Here is a 22,462-nt window from a genome sequence, read left to right on the forward strand (position 1 = left end):
TAGCCAGTCTTGCAACGGGGCGCGAAACAAGTCTCTAACTTCTTTTTCTTCTTCTCCATCGAGGACTAGCACACTCAAATACCAGCAAAATTTACAGGAAGCTTCGCTATTTTGATGCGTCACACATCGCCTTCTTTCGGAGTCACCAAAGCATCACGCAAACCACGCAAAAATAGCAAAAACGCTGCAGCGGACATAGGCGCTTCCCAGTTTCTCCTCGGGAATTCGACAGCAGCGCCAGGAGATCCAGCAGCGGCCGTCCGCTCGTCCTTCCTCAGCTATCGGGCTGAAACCGGTTCCGCTCTTTCCACTATACTCTTCTAGGGCACTGTAACGGTGCCCTGTGACCTGTGGGGTCGCTGGAATCGCGAATCGCCGTCTTGAGGCGTCTTGAGCTTGCTGGCGCTCGGTTCGTTTCTCCCTCCCACGGTGATTTCGCTTTTGAGTGATCGTCGGAGTTAAGGATGTTACTGAATTCACACAGCAAAGTATCATGACACTTTCTACAAGGCCACTCCGTATGGTGTGCTTACATTGCCAGCCTCTTGCACGCTGTATGAAATGTGTTGAGGGCCGTTTCTCCATGGAATGGCTCATGACTTTTATGGTGTTGCTCCTAACAATATCCGCACTTCGCTGTCCTACATGGCGGCCCTCCGTTTACGTTCCTGTCTCAGATATGGAAGAAGAAGTGTGGGCCTGTCCGGTGTCTGAACCAAGTACGTTGCCGCTTTGCCCGCTTGTACCGAATGGCTTACCAAGATACGTTGGTGTGAAAAGAAGAGTGAACCAAACTCTCCTCGAGCACATTGCGAGTGAAGTGGAGCCAGGAGGCCGTTGGCGTCCCAAGCATTGCCGTGCACAGCAGAGCCTTGTGGTTTTAGTGCCATACCGCGATCGCGCTATGCATCTTGCCCTCTTCTTACAGCACATGCACCCTTTCCTACAGTCCCAGTTACTCGACTATTCCATCTATATCGTCGAACAGAGCGCGGAGCATGACTTTAACCGTGCTAAGCTTTTCAACATTGGCTTTGTGGAAGCTTTGAAAGACCGTGGCGACGCCTGCTGCTTTGTCTTTCATGACGTGGACCTTCTTCCAGAAAATGGTGACAACTTGTACGCCTGCGGCCATCAGCCACGGCACATGTGTGCAGCCCTGGATACTTTTCGCTATGTTCTGCCCTACCCAGAATTGTTCGGTGGAGTAGTTGCCATGCATCGCCAACACTTTGAGGCCCTCGGTGGATTTTCCAACCGCTTCTTCGGTTGGGGAGGCGAGGATGATGATTTGGCTGCACGCGTAAAGCGAGTGGGTCTTAATATCGTCCGCTGGGAACCTAAGCTGACCATGTACTCTGCCTTGAGTCATGTTCCTGCTGCTCCTAACCCAGCACGTTACAACCTGTTGCAGGAACGTGATCTTGATGATGGGCTGTCATCACTTTCATATCGCCTTCTGAAACATGAACGTAGGCCCCTCTATACCAATCTTCTAGTTGACGTAGGTAACACAGAAACGAGGATGCATTTGTGACCACTCTAGTGTGTTGTTATTTTAAGTGCTAGTTTTGCTATTTATTTTATTTATTACTGCAACAAAATGCTTGGACACCCATGCTTATGGGTTTTGTGCACATATCCGTATGTACAGGCAAGCACTATAAAGAGTCTCATTCAGGCCTGGCAATTGCAAATTCATATTGTACACTTATACACCTGTCACATGGCAAATTGAATGGCATTCGCAGCAAACAACATTTGCACCAAATGTCATTCGTTGCAATTAATGCAAGTATTGCATCGAGCTACACGAAGTAAAAGAACGTCATTTGCAAATGATGTCACTGTCGATGATGACACCAGGGCCAAACTGCATGGGCGGGCACCTGGGGAGGAGCATATTACAGGAGGCTGTGATCGGCTTGCGTGACATTACAGGGTTGTTGATAGGAAGCCGCATCTTGCTGCCAAGGATACAGGGTCGCATTCTTGCCATCACACGGTTCTCAGACTGACGTCGTGTGCACGTACCTCTCTGTAAGAAAGCCTACTTGCATGGATCTCGTTGCTTTCAGATGTGTACAATAAATCATACTGCTCGTGCTGCCGGAAACTAATCCATGAACCTGATAAAGTTAGAAATACACTTCAGTCTGCAACAGAAATCAACAAATTGATGCTTGGAGAGCGAACTATCCCTCCAGCCTTCCTTCCTTCAGGTCAAAAGTTATTAAATTTGCGATAAAATATTGGAGTACAACTCTTCATTTGTGTTAAATTTCTCCTAATGGTTTATCGTTGTTTCTGCTACCTCCTTACTGATTAGGGGACGCAGTCGGTGCAAGAGAAAAACGCGAATGAGCTCCTTGAACTCATTTGCTGGGCAAATATCATTCACATGTAATGCCATTTGGTTTCACCGTGTGATGTGGAACGAATGTCATTCGCTGGGAATGGCATTTAATTTGCCGTGTGACAGGGGTATAAGATGTTTTAAGTGAGGAGTGAAATGAATCTAAATGTGTGGTCAAAATTACTGTTCCTGAAGTACACTGTTCAGAACAAAATATTCCTGAAAGGCATTGGTTGAGTCGCACAATGCAGACTGCCAAAACCTAATAGCAATTGACAGTGCACTATTAAATAATCTCTACAAATTTATTTTTGTAATATTTGATGTTATTATGTATCTTGTGCCGTTGTACCATTTTCGTGCCTGTTGCTGCGTGAAATCACGCGAGGTGCTTCCCAAAAACTGGTGGCGTACGCAGACTATTTCAGTCACCATTATAGTTGTTTATTTACTACTTCCAGTCTCGGCACACTTCGTGGTGGTCAACCTTTGGAAAAAGTTTTCCACTTTAAATTCAGTAGTTAATACTATCTGGGGGGGTCCTGAATGCTCATAGAACTGTGACAAGTATTATTTATTTTTATGGACAGTGCCGCTTGAAGACCATCGGCTACATCCATTTCTATAAGCTCGCGTTTGAGTTCAGTTTCCATTGTCTCCAATTGCATTGTGGTTTGCAGATCGGGAAGAGTTGTCCACACTTCTAGTGGGACGTCAACCCATCTGGGCGACAAAGCGGCTTGTGGTTTTCAAATGGTATTGCCAATAGAAATACACGTGGGTCAACAGTTAGTCTTGTCCTAGCTGCTGTACGAAGTAATAAGACCCCTCATGCCCTTTACTACGGCACTGTTACTACAGAAACACTACAGAAGCTGCAGAAATATCTGCAAAGTGTGCGTCTGAACATACTGCGCCTGCATGCTTCAAGCTGTTGCTTCTACACTGATCGTGTTGCAAAAACACCCATGGGAGACGACGCACATTTGCATGCTTTTACAGCAAACACGTAATATATTCGTGCTAGCAAAACATGTGAATCGGCTTCACCGTCTACCTGGCATTTTACCACCTTCGCATATGCCTCGCTCTAAATGTGCGGACTACATCCTCTGCTAGTGGCTGCAGCACTTGAGTTGTCTCTGAGAGCACGCCATGCATGCTGTCTATGCAACTCCCCAATTTCCTTCTCCTCCTATTGCCTGTGGAGCATCCTCATTGGTTCTTTTCTCAAATAAGGGGGTTCAAGTTCAAGGATATGAAGTCCTCCACGGATAACCACAGTCCCAACAAAGACTATGCACAGTATCACAACAGATATAGCCGAAAAAATTTGTAAAAATTCCGCTTTAGCCCCGTCTGCTTGATTGTCGGAAAGAAGAGCGCAAGGAAGGTGCGGGGAGAGGAGGAAGTGTTCCCCCCGCTTTTCGACCTTGATGCTGGTGACAACCGTATTATCATAAAGAAGGCAAAACAAATGAAGGCAGGGACACTCTCTTTCACGCACATTTCCCGTGCGCTCCTTTGCGAATATCCAGCTAGCGGGGCTAAAGCGGAATTTTCACTATTTTTTTCCGACTATTTCCGTTGCGATACTGTGCATAGTTTTTGTTGGGTCTGCGGTTAACCATGGAGGACTTTATACTTCAGTAAAAAAAAAAGGTGAGGCTCGCTTGGCAATTTTCAAAGTTCTATTGAAAAATAAATTTCCCGCAATTAAAAATTGGCTGCAAGAGATTCCAGAAGGTAAAGTCCTGCAATCCTCCGGTGGGTCCCCAGTTAGAATTTCTTATCACCTTAGGTGAAACACCCTGTATAATTTCCGGTGATGGACGATGAAATACACAGAAAGGAACACGGATGGACTGTCCATGCGTCAAATATGTATTTGATCTGATGCTCACAAATATTCATGTCTTGTATTGTAAAACTACACCCCTTGATGTGGTACCTTTCCCTAGGAATCTCATGTGTATGTGGCGGGGGGGGGGGGGGGGGCGATGTTTCTACCATTGATGTAGAATGAGCTCCCACTGTGCTGGTTGCAGTGTGAAAATAAAAACAAGCTGAATTAAATTTCTTGGTTTATGCGTTCTCTGTGTTAAATATTTTTTACTTGTTTACTTGTTCGACTGACTTCAGAATAAAGATATACTTAGTCATCAAATAATAATTACCCCAACTGTAGGGGGCAGCATCCTCGTGACCTGATTGCGTCACACTTACAGATATTTTTTTTATTTCGTGTTAGCGCCGCGAGGCAACGCTGACTATGAGCGGCGTACAGATGTGGAGAGAAGTGTGTATGTGATCCGAGCGACCTCAGGGGGAACTGTGCGGACATTCGTTAGGAAAAGACTTTCCTAACGAATGTCCGCAACCCGAATGTCCGAAAACCCAGGGAAACCTCAGACAACACAGCCGGTGGTAAGATTCGAACCCACCACCTCCCAGGCTTGAGCACAACCTTGGCTACCACCAACGAACGCAACGGACATGACTCATTAACCCAACGCAAAGCCACCGCTTTTTTAAAAACAACTTTTAATACAATGATGATATTTCATATCATTTCATTTCATTTATTCTTTACATTGCAGTACAATGTGGGATCAGGGCTCGGAACCGTTATTCTTTGTGGTTTGGTTCAAGTTCTGGTTCAAGGTTATCGGTTCGGTTCGGGTTCAGCACAACCAAAATAACGGTTTGAACCGATATTAATCGGTTCGAACCGGTGTACGTGTGCTCTGCACTCTCGGAAAAGCAACGGATAGTAAAAGTAAGAAAACGTTCGATTCTTGACCGCTATTTTACGTGTCATCACCTTACGCTTGGGGCGATGACGGATGGTAAGGGTCAAGAACCGTTCGTTTGCATACTCTTATTTTAAGTGGCAACGGCTAACGGTTACGCCATCCGTCAAATGTTTGCTCTTATATTACCGCCTATTGCAGCACGTATACCGCATAGCATGAGTAAACGAAAAAGCTCTGTAGCCGTCAACGGTGCAAGGTGCCCTCCCTTCGTCCCCCAAAGGCAACATCGTGCTCCTCTTGCGCTCGCATCATAGCTGGGCGGCCTCACTCATGATGACCCTCATGAGGAGGACGCCTCACCCTCACCTCACGACGATGAGGTGAGGGTGAGTGAGGCTAGACCACGCTGAAAGTTCCTCATGAGGACTGTCGTGAGGCATTGTCCCTCATGAGGCCCACCGTGAGGGCCCTTATGAGGCCAGTCGTCGTGACCCTAGTAGCACAAAACGTTTTGTAAACGTCGAGGAAAGGTCTAGCCACAACCACATTTTCATCTAGGAGACGTCTTCAATCTGATTTACATAACGTCTTCTATCCCCGGATAAGTTGACGCTTTCCCGAGTCTTGAAGACGTGTTTGTGGCCGTCTTGAAGACGTTCAAAAAATGTTTAGAACACTAATTTGAATGTGAGAAACTTCAGCCCTGTGGATATCCACCGGGTACAGTTTTCCGGAGATCTGCTTCTTTTTTCATTTTTCAACCTCAGTCACCGTCACCACACGTTCCATTTTCTGTTTCTCCAAGCAGAACTGCAAGCAGCACTGCCACGTGGCATTTTGGCCAAAATCGAAGACGCGCGGTTCACCAAGGTGGACCGCGTTAGCAGAGGTCCTCCCACCGCAAGAACAGCAGGCTCCCTCCACGGCTTTACACGTGTAACGCCGTGGAGGGAGCCTGCTGTTCCCCTACGTACGTAGGGGAACCAGAGCGTAGAGGAGTCTATTCCCTTGCAAAGGGAAAACAGATACTATACATTGCTCGTCTTAGAAACTCCCGTAAACTCGATAGCCGTGCTCGACTCTGAGTCAAAATGGAGGGTGAGGTGTCTAAGTTTATTTCAATTACGCACACAAACAACTCTGAAGTGGGAAATTTCTGGGAGTATTAACTCACCGTCAACTCAACGCCTGTGTTTCCTACTGCTTTTGGTTTCAGACAGTCAGTAGGTCCACCGAAAGTAAACTTATTCAGTGCACACAAATCGTCCTCGTCTAAGATACGTCTTGAACACAGTTGGCGAAGACGTATTATAAACGGAAACTCGGTACTTCTTGCAAACGTGAACGGAAGACGTTTACGGGAGGTCTTCCTTTAGGATATCTCTTCAACAAAGATGCCGAAGACGTATTATAAACGTTAAATCGGCGCGTCTTATAACATACTATAAATTACGGCTTCTAGACGTCGCGTTGACGTCCTGATCGTCTTCTACCCTAATTTGACCAAATAAAGACGTTTCCGCGACGTTTTGTGCTACTAGGGGAGGCCATCAATACGTGAGGGTACAACGTATTCCGTGAGGAGCCTCACAAATGAGGCCGTGAGGCCCTTTGTGAGGAGCCTCACCGATGAGGCCGTGAGGCCTTTTGTGAGGAACCTCACCGATGAGGCCGTGAGGCCCTTTGTGAGGAACCTCACGGTTGAGGCCGTGAGGCCCTTTGTGAGGAACCTCAAGGTTGAGGCCGTGAGGCCTTTCGTGAGGAACCTCACGGATGAGGTCATGGGTCCATTCGTGAAGAGCCTCACGGATGAAGGGAAGCCACTGTATCCCCTCGCTTGGAGAAGGTGTGCGTCAGATGACATCACTCTGCGCGAAGGGCCAATGGAAATTCGAAGATCTTCGAGGATCGCCATGTTCCGTTCTTAGGTTTCATTCCTCCATATACAGGGTGGTCCACCAACCATGATAGAAATTCATAGTAAAAGACGTTGGCCCCGGAGGGACATGCGGTCAAGGGATTTTTTTTCTGCCAATGACTTTTGCCACATATTGGTAACATTTTTATTTCATTTTAATTGACGGAAAGTTAATTTCTTGAATTGAATTCCGAAATTTTCCAAGGCAATCTGACGTTTTCTTTGCGGAAATGGGTTCCCCGTGGTCATTTTTCTCAGTATAGCATATAATCCCACTCGTAATGCAATGGCAATTGCCGAAATAAATTCGTCGAAAATTGTGGAGATGAGCCCTTGGCTCCGCCTCTTTTTTGACGACTCTAAGTTTGAACGGAAAGCTGCGAAGAAAGAAGGTTACATTGACAAGCCACACGAGGGGGGAAAGGGTTACAAGCCTTACCCACGGAACAAACACCTGCGGTGAGTGGGGGAATCAGAGCTATCTTATCAAAAATGAGGTCACCCGACGTGTTGACAGGTAGGGAAGGAAATACATTTTTGGACCGTTTTGCACTGCGGTCTCAGTGAATGCAGTGAACAAGTAAACGGCAGCGATGGCAAGCACCGTGTATTCCAACCAAGAAAAAACAAGGATGATCATTGCTCTGGGGGCTGCAGGTATGGACTATGACAGAGCAGTCCTCAAATACAGTGAAATGCTTCCAGGAACTAGGGTGGTGAGCTCTTGTACCACAAGGCGTGCATTTGCGAGACTGTCCACAACAGGAAGTTTCCGTTCCGGTACCCAGAGCCGGTCACACCCAATCTCTGCCAGTGAGTCGACACAAACAGACCAGGCCCTGAAAGAAGTAGGAGATGATTCCACGTAAAGTCTGCGCACCCTGGCAAAGTGAGTACAGACATCAAAGTCAAGTATGCTAAGGATACTACACAAGCACAAACTCCACCCATACCACGTGAGCCTTCATCAACATTTCCAGCCGGGCGACACCCAGAAACGGCTGGATTTCTGTAACTGGATCCGATGTCGGACCCAGGAAAGCAGAAACTTCGTGAACAGGGTCATTTGGGCTGATGAGGCCCACTTCTGCCATAGCGCTCAAGTGAATCGACACAACGCGCATTATTGGAGCCAAACAAACCCACACACTGGCTACGGGACTGCAAGCATCAGTACGAGTGGGGATTGAATATATGGGCCGGGATTTATAACGGAGCCATTATTGGGCGAATCTTTTTCACGGGACCCCTAAATGCCAACCGCTACTGTAGCGAAATTTTAGATGCCGTGTTCAGCTTTATTGATGACCTGCCTCTTGCTGAACAGACCCGCGTATGGTTTCAGCACGATGGGGCTCCACCTCACAGCGCGCAGCACAGCTGCTCCGTCACATGTTCCGGGAGAAGTGGGCTGGCCGATTTGGTCCAGTGTCATGGCCCGCCAGGTCTCATGACTTAACGCCGATGGACTTTTACCACTGGGATCGCATCAAAGACGAAGTATACAAAAGCGAACCACGATCGCCGGCTGACCAGCAGGGGAAAATCACTGCTTTCTGCTCGTCGCTTTCCAGATCCGAAATAAAAAGGACCGTGGAAGGTACAATTCGGAGAGCCCACCTGTGCATTGCAGCAGATGGCGAACAATTCGAACGTTTTTACGCTAATGATAACCTAATCAAAGTACACAGGAAGTGTGTTGAATGTGAAGAAATCCGTAGCATGTTGCAACAAACGAATTGAAAAAAGAAGAGAGCTGACAGGCGCTCGTGCATACAACTCTCTCTCTCACACACACATACACAGGTTCATGACAATAAGGCGGTGCAGAAAAACTATGAGACCGCTATCAGCAGTCATAGTGAAAACTGCCGCGTACGCACCCAAAAGCAAACAAACACACTGAGCAAAACACGAATAAAGGAAAAAGAGCGCGACCCTGAAACTGACGTGGGCAAAGCTGATACCTGGCAGCGGAACTCTTCTGTGGGTTGGGTTTGTAACCCTTTCCCCCTCGTGTGGCGTGTCAATGTAACCTCCTTTCTTCGCAGCTTTGCGCTCAAACTTAGAGCCGTCAAAAAAGAGGCGGTGCCAAGGGCTCTCATTTCCACGATTTTCGGCGAATTTATTTCGGCAATTGCCATTGCATTACGAGTGGGGTTATGCGCTGTACTGAGTAAAACGACGACGGGGAACCCATTTCCGCAAAGAATACGTTTGATTGCCTTGGGAAATTTCGGAGTTCAATTCAAGAAATTAACTTTCCGTCAATTAAAATGAAATAAAAATATTACAAATATGTGACAAAAGTTACTGGCAGAAAAAAATCCCTTCACCGCATGTCTCTCCAGGGCCTACGTTTTTTACTATGAATTTCTATCAGGGTTGGTGGACCACCCTGTATGAAGGCTACCATGAAGAATTTGGGCATGCGACTTTTTCATTAGTGACCTTACATGACATGACTCTCTTAGGCGGTCACGTTATGTTGTTGCATAAGATAAAACCCCGAGAATAGGGAACACGATTTCGAAGTCGTGTTTTGAGCGCCACACTACCTCTTGTGGATTCGTTTTTCTGCCTGTTTACTGGAATAGCAGCCTCGTTTGGAGAGGCCCTGTACCGCGTTTTCGAAAGCGCGTGCAGCTGCTTTCCCCCGCTAATTTCGAATGATTGCAACTGGACACACGCGTGCTGTGTCGTGCCAAAGGTGCCATGTGCAGTGTTTTTGTATTTTCTTTTTAAACAAATGTTACCGCTGCTGGGAATGTAACGAGGCTTTCTTTTTATTTTGACATCTCTTGTTCTTAACAGCATAAAGCTGAATATAAAGCAGCCTTTACCGGGCTCCCCAAAGTCTGTGCGACAGGAATAATGAAGGAAGTACTAAGGAAGGAACTAACAAAGCAGAACAAACAAATAACAATAAAAAAGATCTATGATGAAAAACCTGAGACTGGGGAAGAGACGAAAAACAGACGTTGAAATTGAGAGTTTGTGTGCGTCGTCTGTTTTTCGTCTTGTCCCCAGTCTCGGGTTTTTCATCATGGAGTTGTAAGAATTTTCAAAATCTTTCTTTGTCCCCTCAAAACGAAGCCAGGAAAACTGGAATCCCCGTGACTGTAGGGCGCCTTTGAAATGTAAAAGAAGGAGAAGAAAAAACAACAATAAAAAGGCACGACCTGATTGCAGGTGCGATTAAGTACCATCGTTGTGCCCAAACACTTCAGCTGTGAGCGTATCCTCCGATTCTGGCAGCAGCGTCATACGGTTCTGAGAATCGAGTACAGGATCTCTTCAAGCACTATTCCCCGTCACCACCCGATCATTTCCGTAACGGTACATCTGCACTGTAGTATTTCGGGCTCCACTTTACTGGTACCAAACACTAACGTTAAGCCTCACTGTGACAGTAACAACTGTCGGCACATTTATCCAAGCACAGCACGAAACCCTGTAAACAGTTTAATGCCACGGAGTATCATTAGTACCAACTACCGACACAGTAGATAAACGCCGACGACTCATGTGAACATGATGGAAAGTTCTTTTGAGGCTCACGTACGTGTCTCCTAGTGATTTGAAGACACATGAGGCCATGTGGGTTCTCATGAGGTGAAGGTACGTGAGGCCATGAGGGCCCTCATGAGCTGAGGGCACGTTAGGACGAGGACACGTGAGGCCATGTGGGTCCTCATTAGGCGAATGTACGTGAGGCGGCGTGAGGACATGAGGGCCCTCATGATGGGAGGGCACGTGAGGATGAAGACTCCTGAGGCCATGAGAGCCCTCTTGAGGTGAGGACAAGTGAGGATGAGGACCCTCATGAGGTGAAGATACGTGAGGCCATGAGGGTCGTGAATGGCCTCATGAGGTGAAGGCATGTGAGGATGAGGATGGTGAGGCCTTTCGGGATCCCGATGCCCTGAAGTGAGGTTCGTGAGGGAAAAATTTGAAATGTAATGTGAGGGTGAGGGCGACTGAGGTTAAGTTACTGGTGAGGAAAATTTGGTGAGGGTGAGTGAAGCTGATAAAGTCCGTGCTTCGTGAGGTGAGGATGAGTGAGGCCGCAGGAAAATGCCCACCTCGCATCGGCTGCAGCGCCAACAAAGAAGGACGACCCCCGAAGAAGGAACGTTTGTTGCCGCTTCATGCGTTTCATCTTGGTTCTGAAATCGGCAATTGCATCAAGGCAATTAGACGAACCGATGCAACAGCTGCACCTATATCTTTGATAATGAAAAGCATCATTAGTGAAATTGAAGACAGTGGCATAGGAACCTACAAGGGCCTCTGATGGGCCCCTGACACCACCGAAATGCTGGAAAGCCTTAAGGCGGAGTCATCCCGATGTATTCTCTATGGGCCACGCTTTGTTCAGTTCATCTCTGAAACCGCTGCAGTCGGGTAGTTTCATTTTAAATCGAACAACGTGTGAAAGTCGTATTTTTTTATTCGCCCAGAAAAAATATATGTTAGAGGACAGCTCAAACGACGCAAATCGCGCCACGTGCGACGCTCGTGCGTGTAGTAGTTTCCGCGTAGGAGAGGGGGAAAGTCTGATGCTGCTTGAGCACGCTTTCTTCTGGACCGACTTTGATGGGATCTAGCACCGCTAATTTTACGTCTACGCACTGGAGGTTTTTTGTGATTATAGGCTGCACCATAGACACTGTCGACAGTTACCCACAGAACTCTGAGAGACACAGATTTTCTGTTAAAAAATGCCAAACTTGGCGTAAACGTTCAAAAAGGCCAAACTTTGTTACCAATTTGCTTCATGACGGAACCTCTGAGAACATCGAGCTTAGTGCCATTCGATAGGACATTGAAAGAGCTTTCGTGCTGTATAGAGCTCATTTTTCTCAGCCAGTTGTTTCTGTGTTATTAGCTTGAGAATCACACATGGTAGGCGAAAATTGCCAGTGTTGCATCTCAGTTTTCTCAAAAATGCCATCTTCGATTTCCTTGATTATTTTTCAAGAGGTGGCGTCATGTCTCTACTTTAGACGCCAAGTGAGACAATCTTTTATTTTTGCCTGAGAGACGCGCAGCGATTTTTTTTTTGTCAGGCAAGGCTGCGGCATTGCGCGCAGCCACCCACGAGCACGCGACCTTCAACCTCTTCTTTGCTACAAGTGTCCCTCTGACGGAGAAATCAATGACCACACTGCGTGAGCTTGTTGTAGTGTCCCCAGAGCATCACTTTACGTTTACCCAATGGCCTCCCAGTTCCGTCAGGCTCATTCAAACCGTGGGACAGTACATGAGTTGCCTGTGTGCCCTTGACGAGAAGCCCCAGTTCGACGAACATTCCGACAAAGCAGTGAGAAGAAACGAAGCGCTTCGTAGAGATCTTTATCCACTGGTAACATCTTAGCTTTTGTTTCAGGTTGGCGCCAGTCCCCCAGGAAGTGTGAAAGTCACATCATTTTCATTGGTAAAAGATCGAAAAACGGAAGTTTCGAAAAACGTAAAATGTGCCCATTGCGAGACCCCTCCAGGTGGTAGCTGCCACCATTGGATTAGCATCATCCGATAGCTTTACACATGTCCTTTCACATGATATAAAGTGAATGGGTTCAAGCGCATGGATGCCAGAAGGACTACTGAAGACCACACCGAGGGTTTAAGGTACCTACGGCTACCGGAAAGGAGGAATTTTAGTTCTGCGTTGTTCTGTCGGAAAGTTTGATTCCCACGGTGACATTGACACGTCTCGGTGAGGGCGAACGTGTTATACTTGAGAGCAGCAACTGTCATCACAGCGGTCTTATGGGTTTTGTACCACTCGTCGTGGTGGTGTCCGCCCATTTGGTCGAACGCCGTTTGATCGAAGGCGTTTGATCGAACGCCGCTTGGTCGAAAGCCGTTTGATCGAAAGCCGGTTGATCGATGACGTTTGTTCGAAAGACGTTTGTTCGAAGGGAATTCAAAGCTGCATGCACTGTGTTGTCCGCACCACTTTTTCTGTAACTTTTGACTCGAGCATACGGAGCAGGCAATCAGTGTCCTCTGCTTTTTTTATTTATTTATTTATTTTTGCTTTTTGCAGCCGAAGAGGGGAGACCACTGGTTAGTTGCAGGCATTTGTCATTTACGAATCAGTAGGGCACATATTGAAGAAAGCTGCCCCAGGTTGAGGGGAGCCGATAGTCTATCCTTGTTCTGGGCGCCCTCCTTATTGCTGGCGACATATTTAAAGGGAACGGTCTGAAACGGGATAGTCATATGTGCAAAGCCACTCGACGTCTGTGGGTGCTAAGAACGAAATTTCGCCATGGTACAACGAGAGATATTAAATTAACAGCATGTAAAACCTTAGTTCGCCCTTAGAGTATGCATCTGCAGCCTCGAATCACTACACATGCACGATATCCGAAGAAATAGAGAAAGTACAGAGATCTGCTGCCCTATAATCTTGTCTAAGTTTCGAAGGACTTCTTCGGTTACATGTCTGTTGCAAGAACTAAATTTAGGTTCACTTGCACGTAGGCGAAAAGTAAATAAACTGAAACTGCTCTTTCTCCTATACAGTGGTCAGTTGACTACAAGCAATGATCCACTGTTAAACTTTGTTCACATTCGACGGGAATAAATCATCAAAAGTGTCATTTACTTATTTTTTAATTCATTTGCCAAAATGTTTAATACTTGACATCTATTATTATTTCACAAAGGGTTGGGGGATTAACAAGTACAGCATGTTTAGTCACTATGTGTCAGAGCGGATAAAACCTATTCGGTTGTCCAACGGGTTAACGGTGAACAACCCTGACCCTTGTACTGCTTTTTGGACACTAAAAAGTGGGTTAGCATGAGGAATGTGTTTACGGGGAAGCAGATTACACAAAGTTAAATGTTCCTTAGGATAACTGCACTTTGAACTGCAGCTTTTTTTCCTTGTCTTTTTTTGTCATTTTCGCTCCAAGTGAACCAATTAAAAAAATCGATCAAACGACCGCTGCCGTTTCGATCAAACGGCGTTCGATCAAGTGGCTTTCGACCAAATGTCCTGCGTTCGACCAAACGGCTTTCGACCAAACGGCGTTCGATCAAATGTCCCGGAACCCGTCGTGGTTCCGAAATAACGCTACGGAGCATAAAACTAATTAAAGAGAGCATGCACACCTTCGGAACTATCACTTATTGCGCCCAAGCTAAGAGGCGACTGCAACCACGCGACCACAAGTTTGTATTCTCAGATGTTGTAACTTTCTGTCCCCTGTGGCCGTAGTTCTGCCTTCTTAATATTACCTCGCACGACAGCCTCATAGCGTGCATTGCCTCAAGCACATGTGCGGGAGAATAGTGAATATGCGCACGTGCGTATACGCACAAGTCGTGCGTGCGACTCCCATGAAAGTGCGTAATAGCAAGTTCAAGTCGCCCACGAAAGTATTGCCCTGCGTCTCCAAAGGAAAAAATAAACATACGTACCATAAGTGCAAAATAAGTACATAATGCAACATCTGGGCACTAAATTACAAAGCAAAGACTACGAAGCAAAACGCGCTCGTAAACATACGAAGAGCGCCTTTCTGTGGAAAAATCGCTCCGCGGAAAGGTAGACCTACGTCTCACTCAAAAAGAGAAAAGGTACTTTACCAGCAGCGCAAAGTACCGGCATAATTCTGCCCCTGTGGAATAAACCGTGAAAAAATATTCCGGCTTTTTAGAAATAATTAGGATCGAACATGCTAAATTTTCGCGTACCACTCGTGGTTTTGCGATACTAAGCGGACAAAGAATGCGCTTGAACCCAGTCACTTTATATCATGTGAAAGGTCATGTCTAAAGCTATCGGATGATACTAATCCAATGGTGGCAGCCACTACCTGCAGGGGTCTCGCAATGGGCACATTTTACGTTTTTCGAAACTTTCGGTTTTCGTTCTTTTACCAATGAAAAGGATGTGCCTTTCACACTGCCTGAGGGACTGGCGGCAACCTGAAACAAAAGCTAAGATGTTACCAGTGGATAAAGCTCTCTACGAGGCGCTTCGTTTCTTCTCACTGCTTTGTCGGTATGTTTGTCGAACTGGGGCTTCTCGTCAAGGGCGCACAGGCAACTCATGTACTCTCCCACGGTTTGAATGAGCCTGACGGAACTGAGAGACAATTGGGTAAACGTAAAGTGATGCTCCGGAGACACTACAACAAGCTCACGGAGTGTGGTCATTGATTTCTCCGTCAGCGGGACACATGTAGCAAAGAAGAGGTTGAAGGTCGCGTCCTCGTGGGTGGGGCGCGCAAGGCCGCAGACTCGTGCACCCTGCCTGACAAAAAAAATCGTTGCGCGTCTCTCAGGCAAAAATAAAAGATTGTCTAACTTGGCGTCTAAAGTAGAGACATGACGCCACCTTTTGAAAAATAATCAAGGAAATCGAAGATGGCATTTTTGAGAAAATTGAGATGCAGCATTGGCAATTTTCGCCTACCATGTGTGATTCTCAAGCTAATTACGCAGAAACAACTGGGATGAGAAAAATGAATTTTGTACAGCACGAAAGCTCTTTCAAACATCCTATCGAATTGCACTAAGCTCGATGTTCTCAGACGTTCCGTCATGAAGAAAATTGGTAACAAAGTTTGGCCTTTTTGAACGTTTACGCCAAGTTTGGCATTTTTTAACAGAAAATCTGTGGCTCTCAGAGTTCTGTGGGTGGCTGTCGACAGTGTCTATGGTGCAGCCTATAATCACAAAAATCCTCCAGTTCTTAGGCATAAAGTCAGCGGTGCTGGATCCCGTCAAAGTAGGTCCAGAAGAAAGCGCGCCCAAGTAGCCTCCGGCTTTCCCCCTCTCCTACGCGGAAACTACTACACGCACGAGCATCGCACATGGCGCGATTTGCGTCGTTTGAACTGTCCTCTAACATATATTTTTTTTCTGGGCGAATTAAAAAATTCGACTTTCATACGTTGTTCGATTTAAAATGAAACTACCCAGTCATGATGCAATACGCTGAGCTCATGATAGTAGGACGAATACTGCGCATCATGACACCTTTTTTATTTGAGCATTGATGTATGGGTGAATTTATACGATTTTTTGTGCCTGCAAATGCAAATACATGGAGCTCTATGGGAGCAACGCAAAAGGCATCCTAAGGAGCACCTGCGACAATTTTAGCTCTTAAAAATGGTGTCTAGACATGCATTTATGGTCTCTGATTACCGTAAGAGTTTGATTGGAACCTTAGATGCCGTCATATTGGAGTTGAACTGGACAAAAGTATGGACATCTGTGCAATGGCTTACGATAAAGCTGGGCAAAGGTGCTGGACATGCAAAAAAAAAAAAAAAAAAGACGGCAGGCGTCGTTCATCCTCCGACTGAGGTGCACAACACTCAGTAAAAAGGGTTGAGGATTGGGCTGATTGGTAATGAGACATCTGACTCAGTGCTGTAAGGAATGAGAGCGAGTAGATTGCACCGCGACACGCGACAACAGAACGAATCACAGTGTACGCCAATATGTGGGTAACTCACCTACAAGACCGTGGTCTGCTGGCGGGTGGCAACACATCAAACACAAGCCAGGGGGGCATTTAGCATAGCCAAACGCGTCTACAGCCCGCAGGTATCCCTAACAGTCGCAGTTTTGACAGCATCCTCGTAGCTGACCGACAAAATACGTTGATGTTGTTTGTGCCATCTCTCCACTGGCGCTTGTACAACCATCACCTGTGCTCTGTATAACAACGATGGGCATTCACACAAGAGCACTGCACAGGCCGACTTTTCCGGGCCCGACCCGGCCCGCTCGCATCGAAAAATGGCCCGGCCCGATCCGGGCCCGGACCTTCATATTTTTATGCGGCCCGGCCCGGCCCGGCCCGGTGACCCAGTGACTAGAGCCGGGCCCGGCGTCTAAGCAAATAGAGCCCGGCCCGGCCCGGCCCGGTGATCCCGGCCTAGTATTTCCAGCCGCGACGTACGCGTTTCTGGCGATTATCAAACAAATTTATAAGTAAATTTATAAGGAGAGAAGACAAACATACAAGTGATGGCGGTTTAACACCGTAACCGCACGAGACCAAATTAAATCCAGAACGCACGGGGCGTTATCGTTACACTGTCAAGATTTTGCGGAGATAGAGCATGCTGTCGACAAACTGCTTCTCCCAGTCCCTATCCCTCTCACCAAGCTTTGCCAAAGTGATTGTGAAATACGTGAGGAGTGAGGAGCAATGTAAAGTGGCTTGGAGAATGTTCTAGAGGGTCGAATCATGCATAATGCAGTACCCTTTGCTTGTCTTTGCAAAATATGCACAGGAATGACGCAAGCGCATGATGATATGAACTAATGCATCTCCAATGTGTGGAATTAGCTGCGTGGCCCGGCCGGGCCTGACTCTCGGGAACATATTTGTCGGCCCGGGCCCGGCCCGGCCCGCGGTGGTGGCGTATTTTAACGGCCCGGGCCCGGCTCGGCCCGCGGTGCTGGCGTATTTTGTTGGCCCGGGATCGGCCCGGCCCGGAGCACACAGCCAATAACAAGCCCAGCCCGGCCCGCGGGCCGGGTCGGGGGCCCGGGCCCGTGCAGTGCTCTAATTCACACAAATAAAATAAGAAATCGGCAGGGCTCACCCACATGGTCCTGTGAAAAGTGTGCAAAGCTGACCTCCTGAACGCGCTCTACTTCACGACAGACGCACGTACTTCCCGCCGCTCTTGAAGTCCAGGCTCGGCAGTCTAAACGTAAAACGCCACGACACGACGGAGTGGCCCTAGTGTCCATTTGATAAACATCGTCGAGCGGCCGCGAGCAGAGTACACACCTGATCCAGACAACACAGAGGCGTCCCGAGGACGTCTATATGACGTCACGACCCGGATATTCGTATGTCGTATGGACATCCGCGAATGTTCAAAAGACGGTCAGTTGGCAGTCCGCGGGACTGCATTTGCAACACCCTACGATGGTCGGCGGATGCCCAAACAGGACGGGAACGGCTTTCCCCGAACGTTTGTGGGACATTTTTAAGTGTGCCCATCCGGACCATATTGTAGCCCCCTTCCCCCCTCCCCCCGCTGGTGTGGTGTGTTACCTCCATTCTCAAAATGACTGACATGTGCCTAAATAGCTGGCACTGTTTATTCTCGTTTGACATAGCATACAGAATAACACTCGCATGCCACAGGCTGGAAGACTGCCATTGCACTTGTGGTTTAGGCTATCACAGATATTAATGAATAAAAATCCCACACACCTGTACTGACTAGGAGCAACATTTCTTCAAGATTCAACTCTGCAAGTGATGGGGATAAAGAACACACTAATATTATTCAAACAGAACAGGGGAGAGCCCAGCCAGTATAGCTCAGGACGGCAATTGTGCTAACGCTTTAGAATAACAGGTACGAACTCTCATTAATAAAAATTCCAAACACTTGGAATGTGTAATAACAATACTTCTCCAAAATTCAGCTCTGCAATGTAAAGAAATATCGCACTACAGGTAACACGTAAAGAACACTGCGTATATATTATTCCAAACAAAACTACTGAGCGAAAGGCCAGGCAGTACAGCCTGGGATGTGCGACCAAATGCTTTCACTGGGCTCTCTCTTGCTTACATGGCTATAAATCACGTAATATAAAAATATCACAGACACTGGTAAAAGGGGCTATGCAAAAAATACGGGCATTAAAAAGATGAGTCAGTTCTCAGTCAGCAACTTCAGTGTACGATCTGTACACATCAAACACAGGAAAAAAAAAGGTGTGACGGAGCAGCAAGGGAACAACGAAGTCAACAGTCTGCGGTTGCAGCAGTAGTCTTGGTGATGGCTCTCTCTTTGGCGTGTCTCAGACATGCTTTGCCAGCATGAAATTGCCAGTGCCATGCCTAGGACCCTAGCTTTCTGAAACTCCACGAAATTTTGCGGAAGTCCTGGTTGCCTGTGGAATACCAGTTTTCTCACATAATCGTCAAATTTTGATAAATTTGTTGTAAAATTTTGGAGGTTTCGAAGATTTTTGTTGAACAGTGCTCCTCAAGCTGGCTTCCCGCAATACACGGCGGCATGCTGGGATTTCCTAGTGGGCTTCACTGTTCCCAGGAGTATATATACATATATATCTATATACGCTACAAAATGGAGGTTCGACCGACCAGGATGTTGTATATAGATAGGGGGAAAAGAGACACCAGAGACTGAAGTAGGGAGTGGGGGAAAGTTATTTATTAAGCTGGCATTTAAACTAAGGGTCTGGGGAAGTCTACGCCCGATGCGGGATTGAAATGGCGGTATGTACAATCATCCTACCTCGATCCTATAACCGACGGCGACCTTTTATTGACAGGCGCAGGGAGTTCCAGTGCAACCCCCGGGCGTTCGAATTTAATCGGCGACTGGTAAGGTTGTGCAGGAGCTCCCCGCACCTGTGTTACCTCGACCACGGCTTCCAACACCAACGCCCACCCCACGTGCTGGCCGCGGACGGCCTCCACCCCAACGTCGACGGCCTCCGACAGATCAGCGCTCATCTTCAGGACCTCGTCCCACGGCTCCTCCGACGACTACCACGACGACGACAGGACAACCCTGGACTGGCCTACACCACAGGAAGCAGACTCCCTCCTTCAACAACGGCAGCGGCAAGGAGGCCGCAGCACCACATCGAAGCACGACTGACTAACCGCCGGTGAGCGTACATTTTCCCAACGAAACAGCGACATATCTCCCGAGACTGAAGCGTTCTTTAGGCTCCGTCAGGTATGCGATAAGAAAATACTCTGCAATTCTCACCGCGCCGCGCTCAAACTTTACAAAGAGCAAGAAAAAACTCCTAGAGGATTGGCCATTAAAGTGAACCCGACATTCCCCCTCGATGATAGACTTTCCCGTCAGTGGAATAACATCGTTCAAAATGCCTCTGCTGCGCTCATAGATGTACTAATCACTCATTGAGATGACTCTATTAACGAACTTTCTCGGGAAGCGAAAATCATCAACGATACGACCACATTATCCGACGCCCATCAAGAAGAACTGTCAAAATTCTGCAGGTCCCGGGAACAGCTCGTATCGGGAACTAAACGCAAAAAGCTTGCCAGGGACGGAGTATGCTCACCTATTTTAGCTGATAATAATGAAACGCCCCCAGAAAGTATCTCGGTAAATAAACAACCGGTCACCTCTACTCCATTATTACTGCCCCAACTTCCACGTGACCGTGATGGTGAATTGGGTGGTGCGACCTCTTCCGTCCAACAACGTGTAACTGTATCACAAAACGTTGTAAACTTGTCATCCCGCACCCTCACCGACTCAGAATTCTCACTTCTGAATCGGGGTCTGTCATTCTGCCCCAACAACGCTAAACTAAATGAATATCAACTCCATCTTGACTTAGACAATTTCGCAAGACGCATGCGCCTAAAAGAATATTTTTTCGACAAACCTAACTCCAATCCGAATCCCTTTAAACCAACTTCTGATTTCACACCCGATGCCAACCGCGACAAAGCCCTGGACATGTACATCAAGGCTGTTCAAAGGGATGTACTTGACGCATACAACAATTCATCTAACCGCAAAACTAAACCAAATTTAACAGCAGCTGAGCAGCGCAGCCTCTCCGACTTACAGAACTGTGGCGATATCATTATCAAAAGGGCAAACAAGGGAGGTGCAATCGTAGTGATGAACAAAGAGGACTACCTTAACGAGGGCTTCCGACCGCTGGGCTGTAACACGTTCTATGAGCCGCTTGACAGTGATCCAACAAATAAGATAGCTGCCGAAATCACAAAAACCCTAAAATCCCTAAAAGCGCGTGAAATAATCGACTCCTGCCTATATGAATTTCTAGCTCCCCACAATCCTAAACCAGGCAGGTTCTACATGCTACCGAAAATCCATAAACCAGGAAACCCAAGGCGACTTATAGTTTCCTCAATCGGCACCGCAACGGAGAAAATTTCTAGCTTCGTTGACCACCTCCTTAAAGATATACCTCCCCGATTACCCTCATATATTAAAGACACCAACCATTTCCTCGAAATACTTAGCAAATGTGAACCACCCAATGCAAGCTTGCTTGTAACGCAAGACGTGACCTCCCTTTACACTAACATCCCACATGAGGATGGCGTGCTAGCAGCGGAGGCAGCGTATCTGAAGTACTCCGATCGCGCGGTTGACCCATCTGTATTACCAGCGCTACTCAACTTGATCCTCAAAAATAATAACTTCGAATTTGACGGCCGCCAGTATCTACAAATAAATGGCACAGCTATGGGAGCTAAGATGGCACCAACGTACGCAAATATTTTCATGGGTGCACTACAGGACAAATTTCGAGCCGTGCGCGACAAAAAACCTAGTCTATACAAACGCTTCCTGGACGACATATTCATGGTTTGGCCACATTCCGAAGAAGATCTCAGAGGATTCATTAGCGATTTCGGCCTGGTACACCCCGCCATCAAGTTCACCCACTCCTTCTCGGCAACGACTGTTAATTTCCTAGATGTAAAAGTAACCTTAACCGAGAAGAACCACTGACCAGTACCGAAAGTCAACTGATGCTCAGCAGTACCTTTCCTTTAACAGCTGCCACCCACGCCATACTAAACTGTCCATTCCTTATAGCCAGGCACTCCGATACAGGAGGATCTGCTCGGACGACGATGTTCTAAACAAAAACCTCGCGGAATTAGAGCAGACCTTCGTTAATCGTAATTTTCCACCCAGTCTAGTAAAAGACGCCCTGTCCAAAGCACGACAAACAGACCGGGGGAACTTACTGTAGACGAGGTTTTTTCCGCGTGGAAAATATTTTCGCGTTTTCGAGCAGAGCTGCTTTGAGGATTGATTCGCGAGAACTTAAATTCGCGACACAGGTTTCCGGGAGTGCTTTGCTCTTGCACATCGTGCCGCCGTCAATACTCGGGCATATTTCGGCACGTACTAAGACATCCGTTGTTCACGTGGATTGCGGCATTCTAGGTCTATTCCTTTCTTCTCCTCACAGAGATAGGAGGAAAGGTCCTGTCAAATGGCCTTTAGGGACCCTGTAGGAGGCCATAGTACTGGCCGTGTGCAAGTTAGCCAGTTTATTTTAGCAGTTCTTATTAATTATCACTCGGGGCACTGACCAGTTCGGTTGAGATGTGGTACTATCATTCAAGCTGGTTTTGAGAATGCGGGTAAATGCATGTTCTGGCTTCGTGGTATAGTGGTATATTGCATGTATAGTGCAAAGCGTTTATAGGAGTAACAAAAGCATGATGAATTTTCATTTCTTTTCATCTTGCCTGATGGGATAAAACAATCTTCTGCGCTTGCTTAAACTGCCTATGCTGCATGGAGTAGAAAGGGTGAGGTAGTCGCGGTATAGCGTCGAACGCCGAACGATTTTCGCCCTCATATGGCCAGAGTTATTCGCGGGAACTTAAATTCGCGATTTTGGAGGTGT

The 22,462-nt window shown here is 47.1% G+C and overlaps 2 protein-coding genes across 2 annotated transcripts; both read left to right on the top strand.

The window, feature by feature from the left end:
- Positions 1-326: 326 nt before the first annotated feature.
- On the top strand, positions 327-1,686 carry LOC135376174 (beta-1,4-N-acetylgalactosaminyltransferase bre-4-like). The gene has a single exon (XM_064608769.1). The coding sequence runs from the start codon at positions 494-496 to the stop codon at positions 1,535-1,537; it is 1,044 nt and encodes a 347-aa protein (XP_064464839.1). The 5' UTR covers positions 327-493; the 3' UTR covers positions 1,538-1,686.
- Positions 1,687-20,412: 18,726 nt separating this feature from the next.
- Positions 20,413-21,549, top strand: LOC135376173 (uncharacterized). The gene has a single exon (XM_064608767.1). The coding sequence runs from the start codon at positions 20,413-20,415 to the stop codon at positions 21,547-21,549; it is 1,137 nt and encodes a 378-aa protein (XP_064464837.1).
- The last annotated feature ends 913 nt before the right edge of the window (positions 21,550-22,462 follow it).

Source organism: Ornithodoros turicata, unplaced genomic scaffold, assembly GCF_037126465.1.
Source record: "Ornithodoros turicata isolate Travis unplaced genomic scaffold, ASM3712646v1 ctg00001050.1, whole genome shotgun sequence".
In the NCBI taxonomy this organism is placed as follows: Eukaryota; Metazoa; Arthropoda; class Arachnida; order Ixodida; family Argasidae; genus Ornithodoros; species Ornithodoros turicata.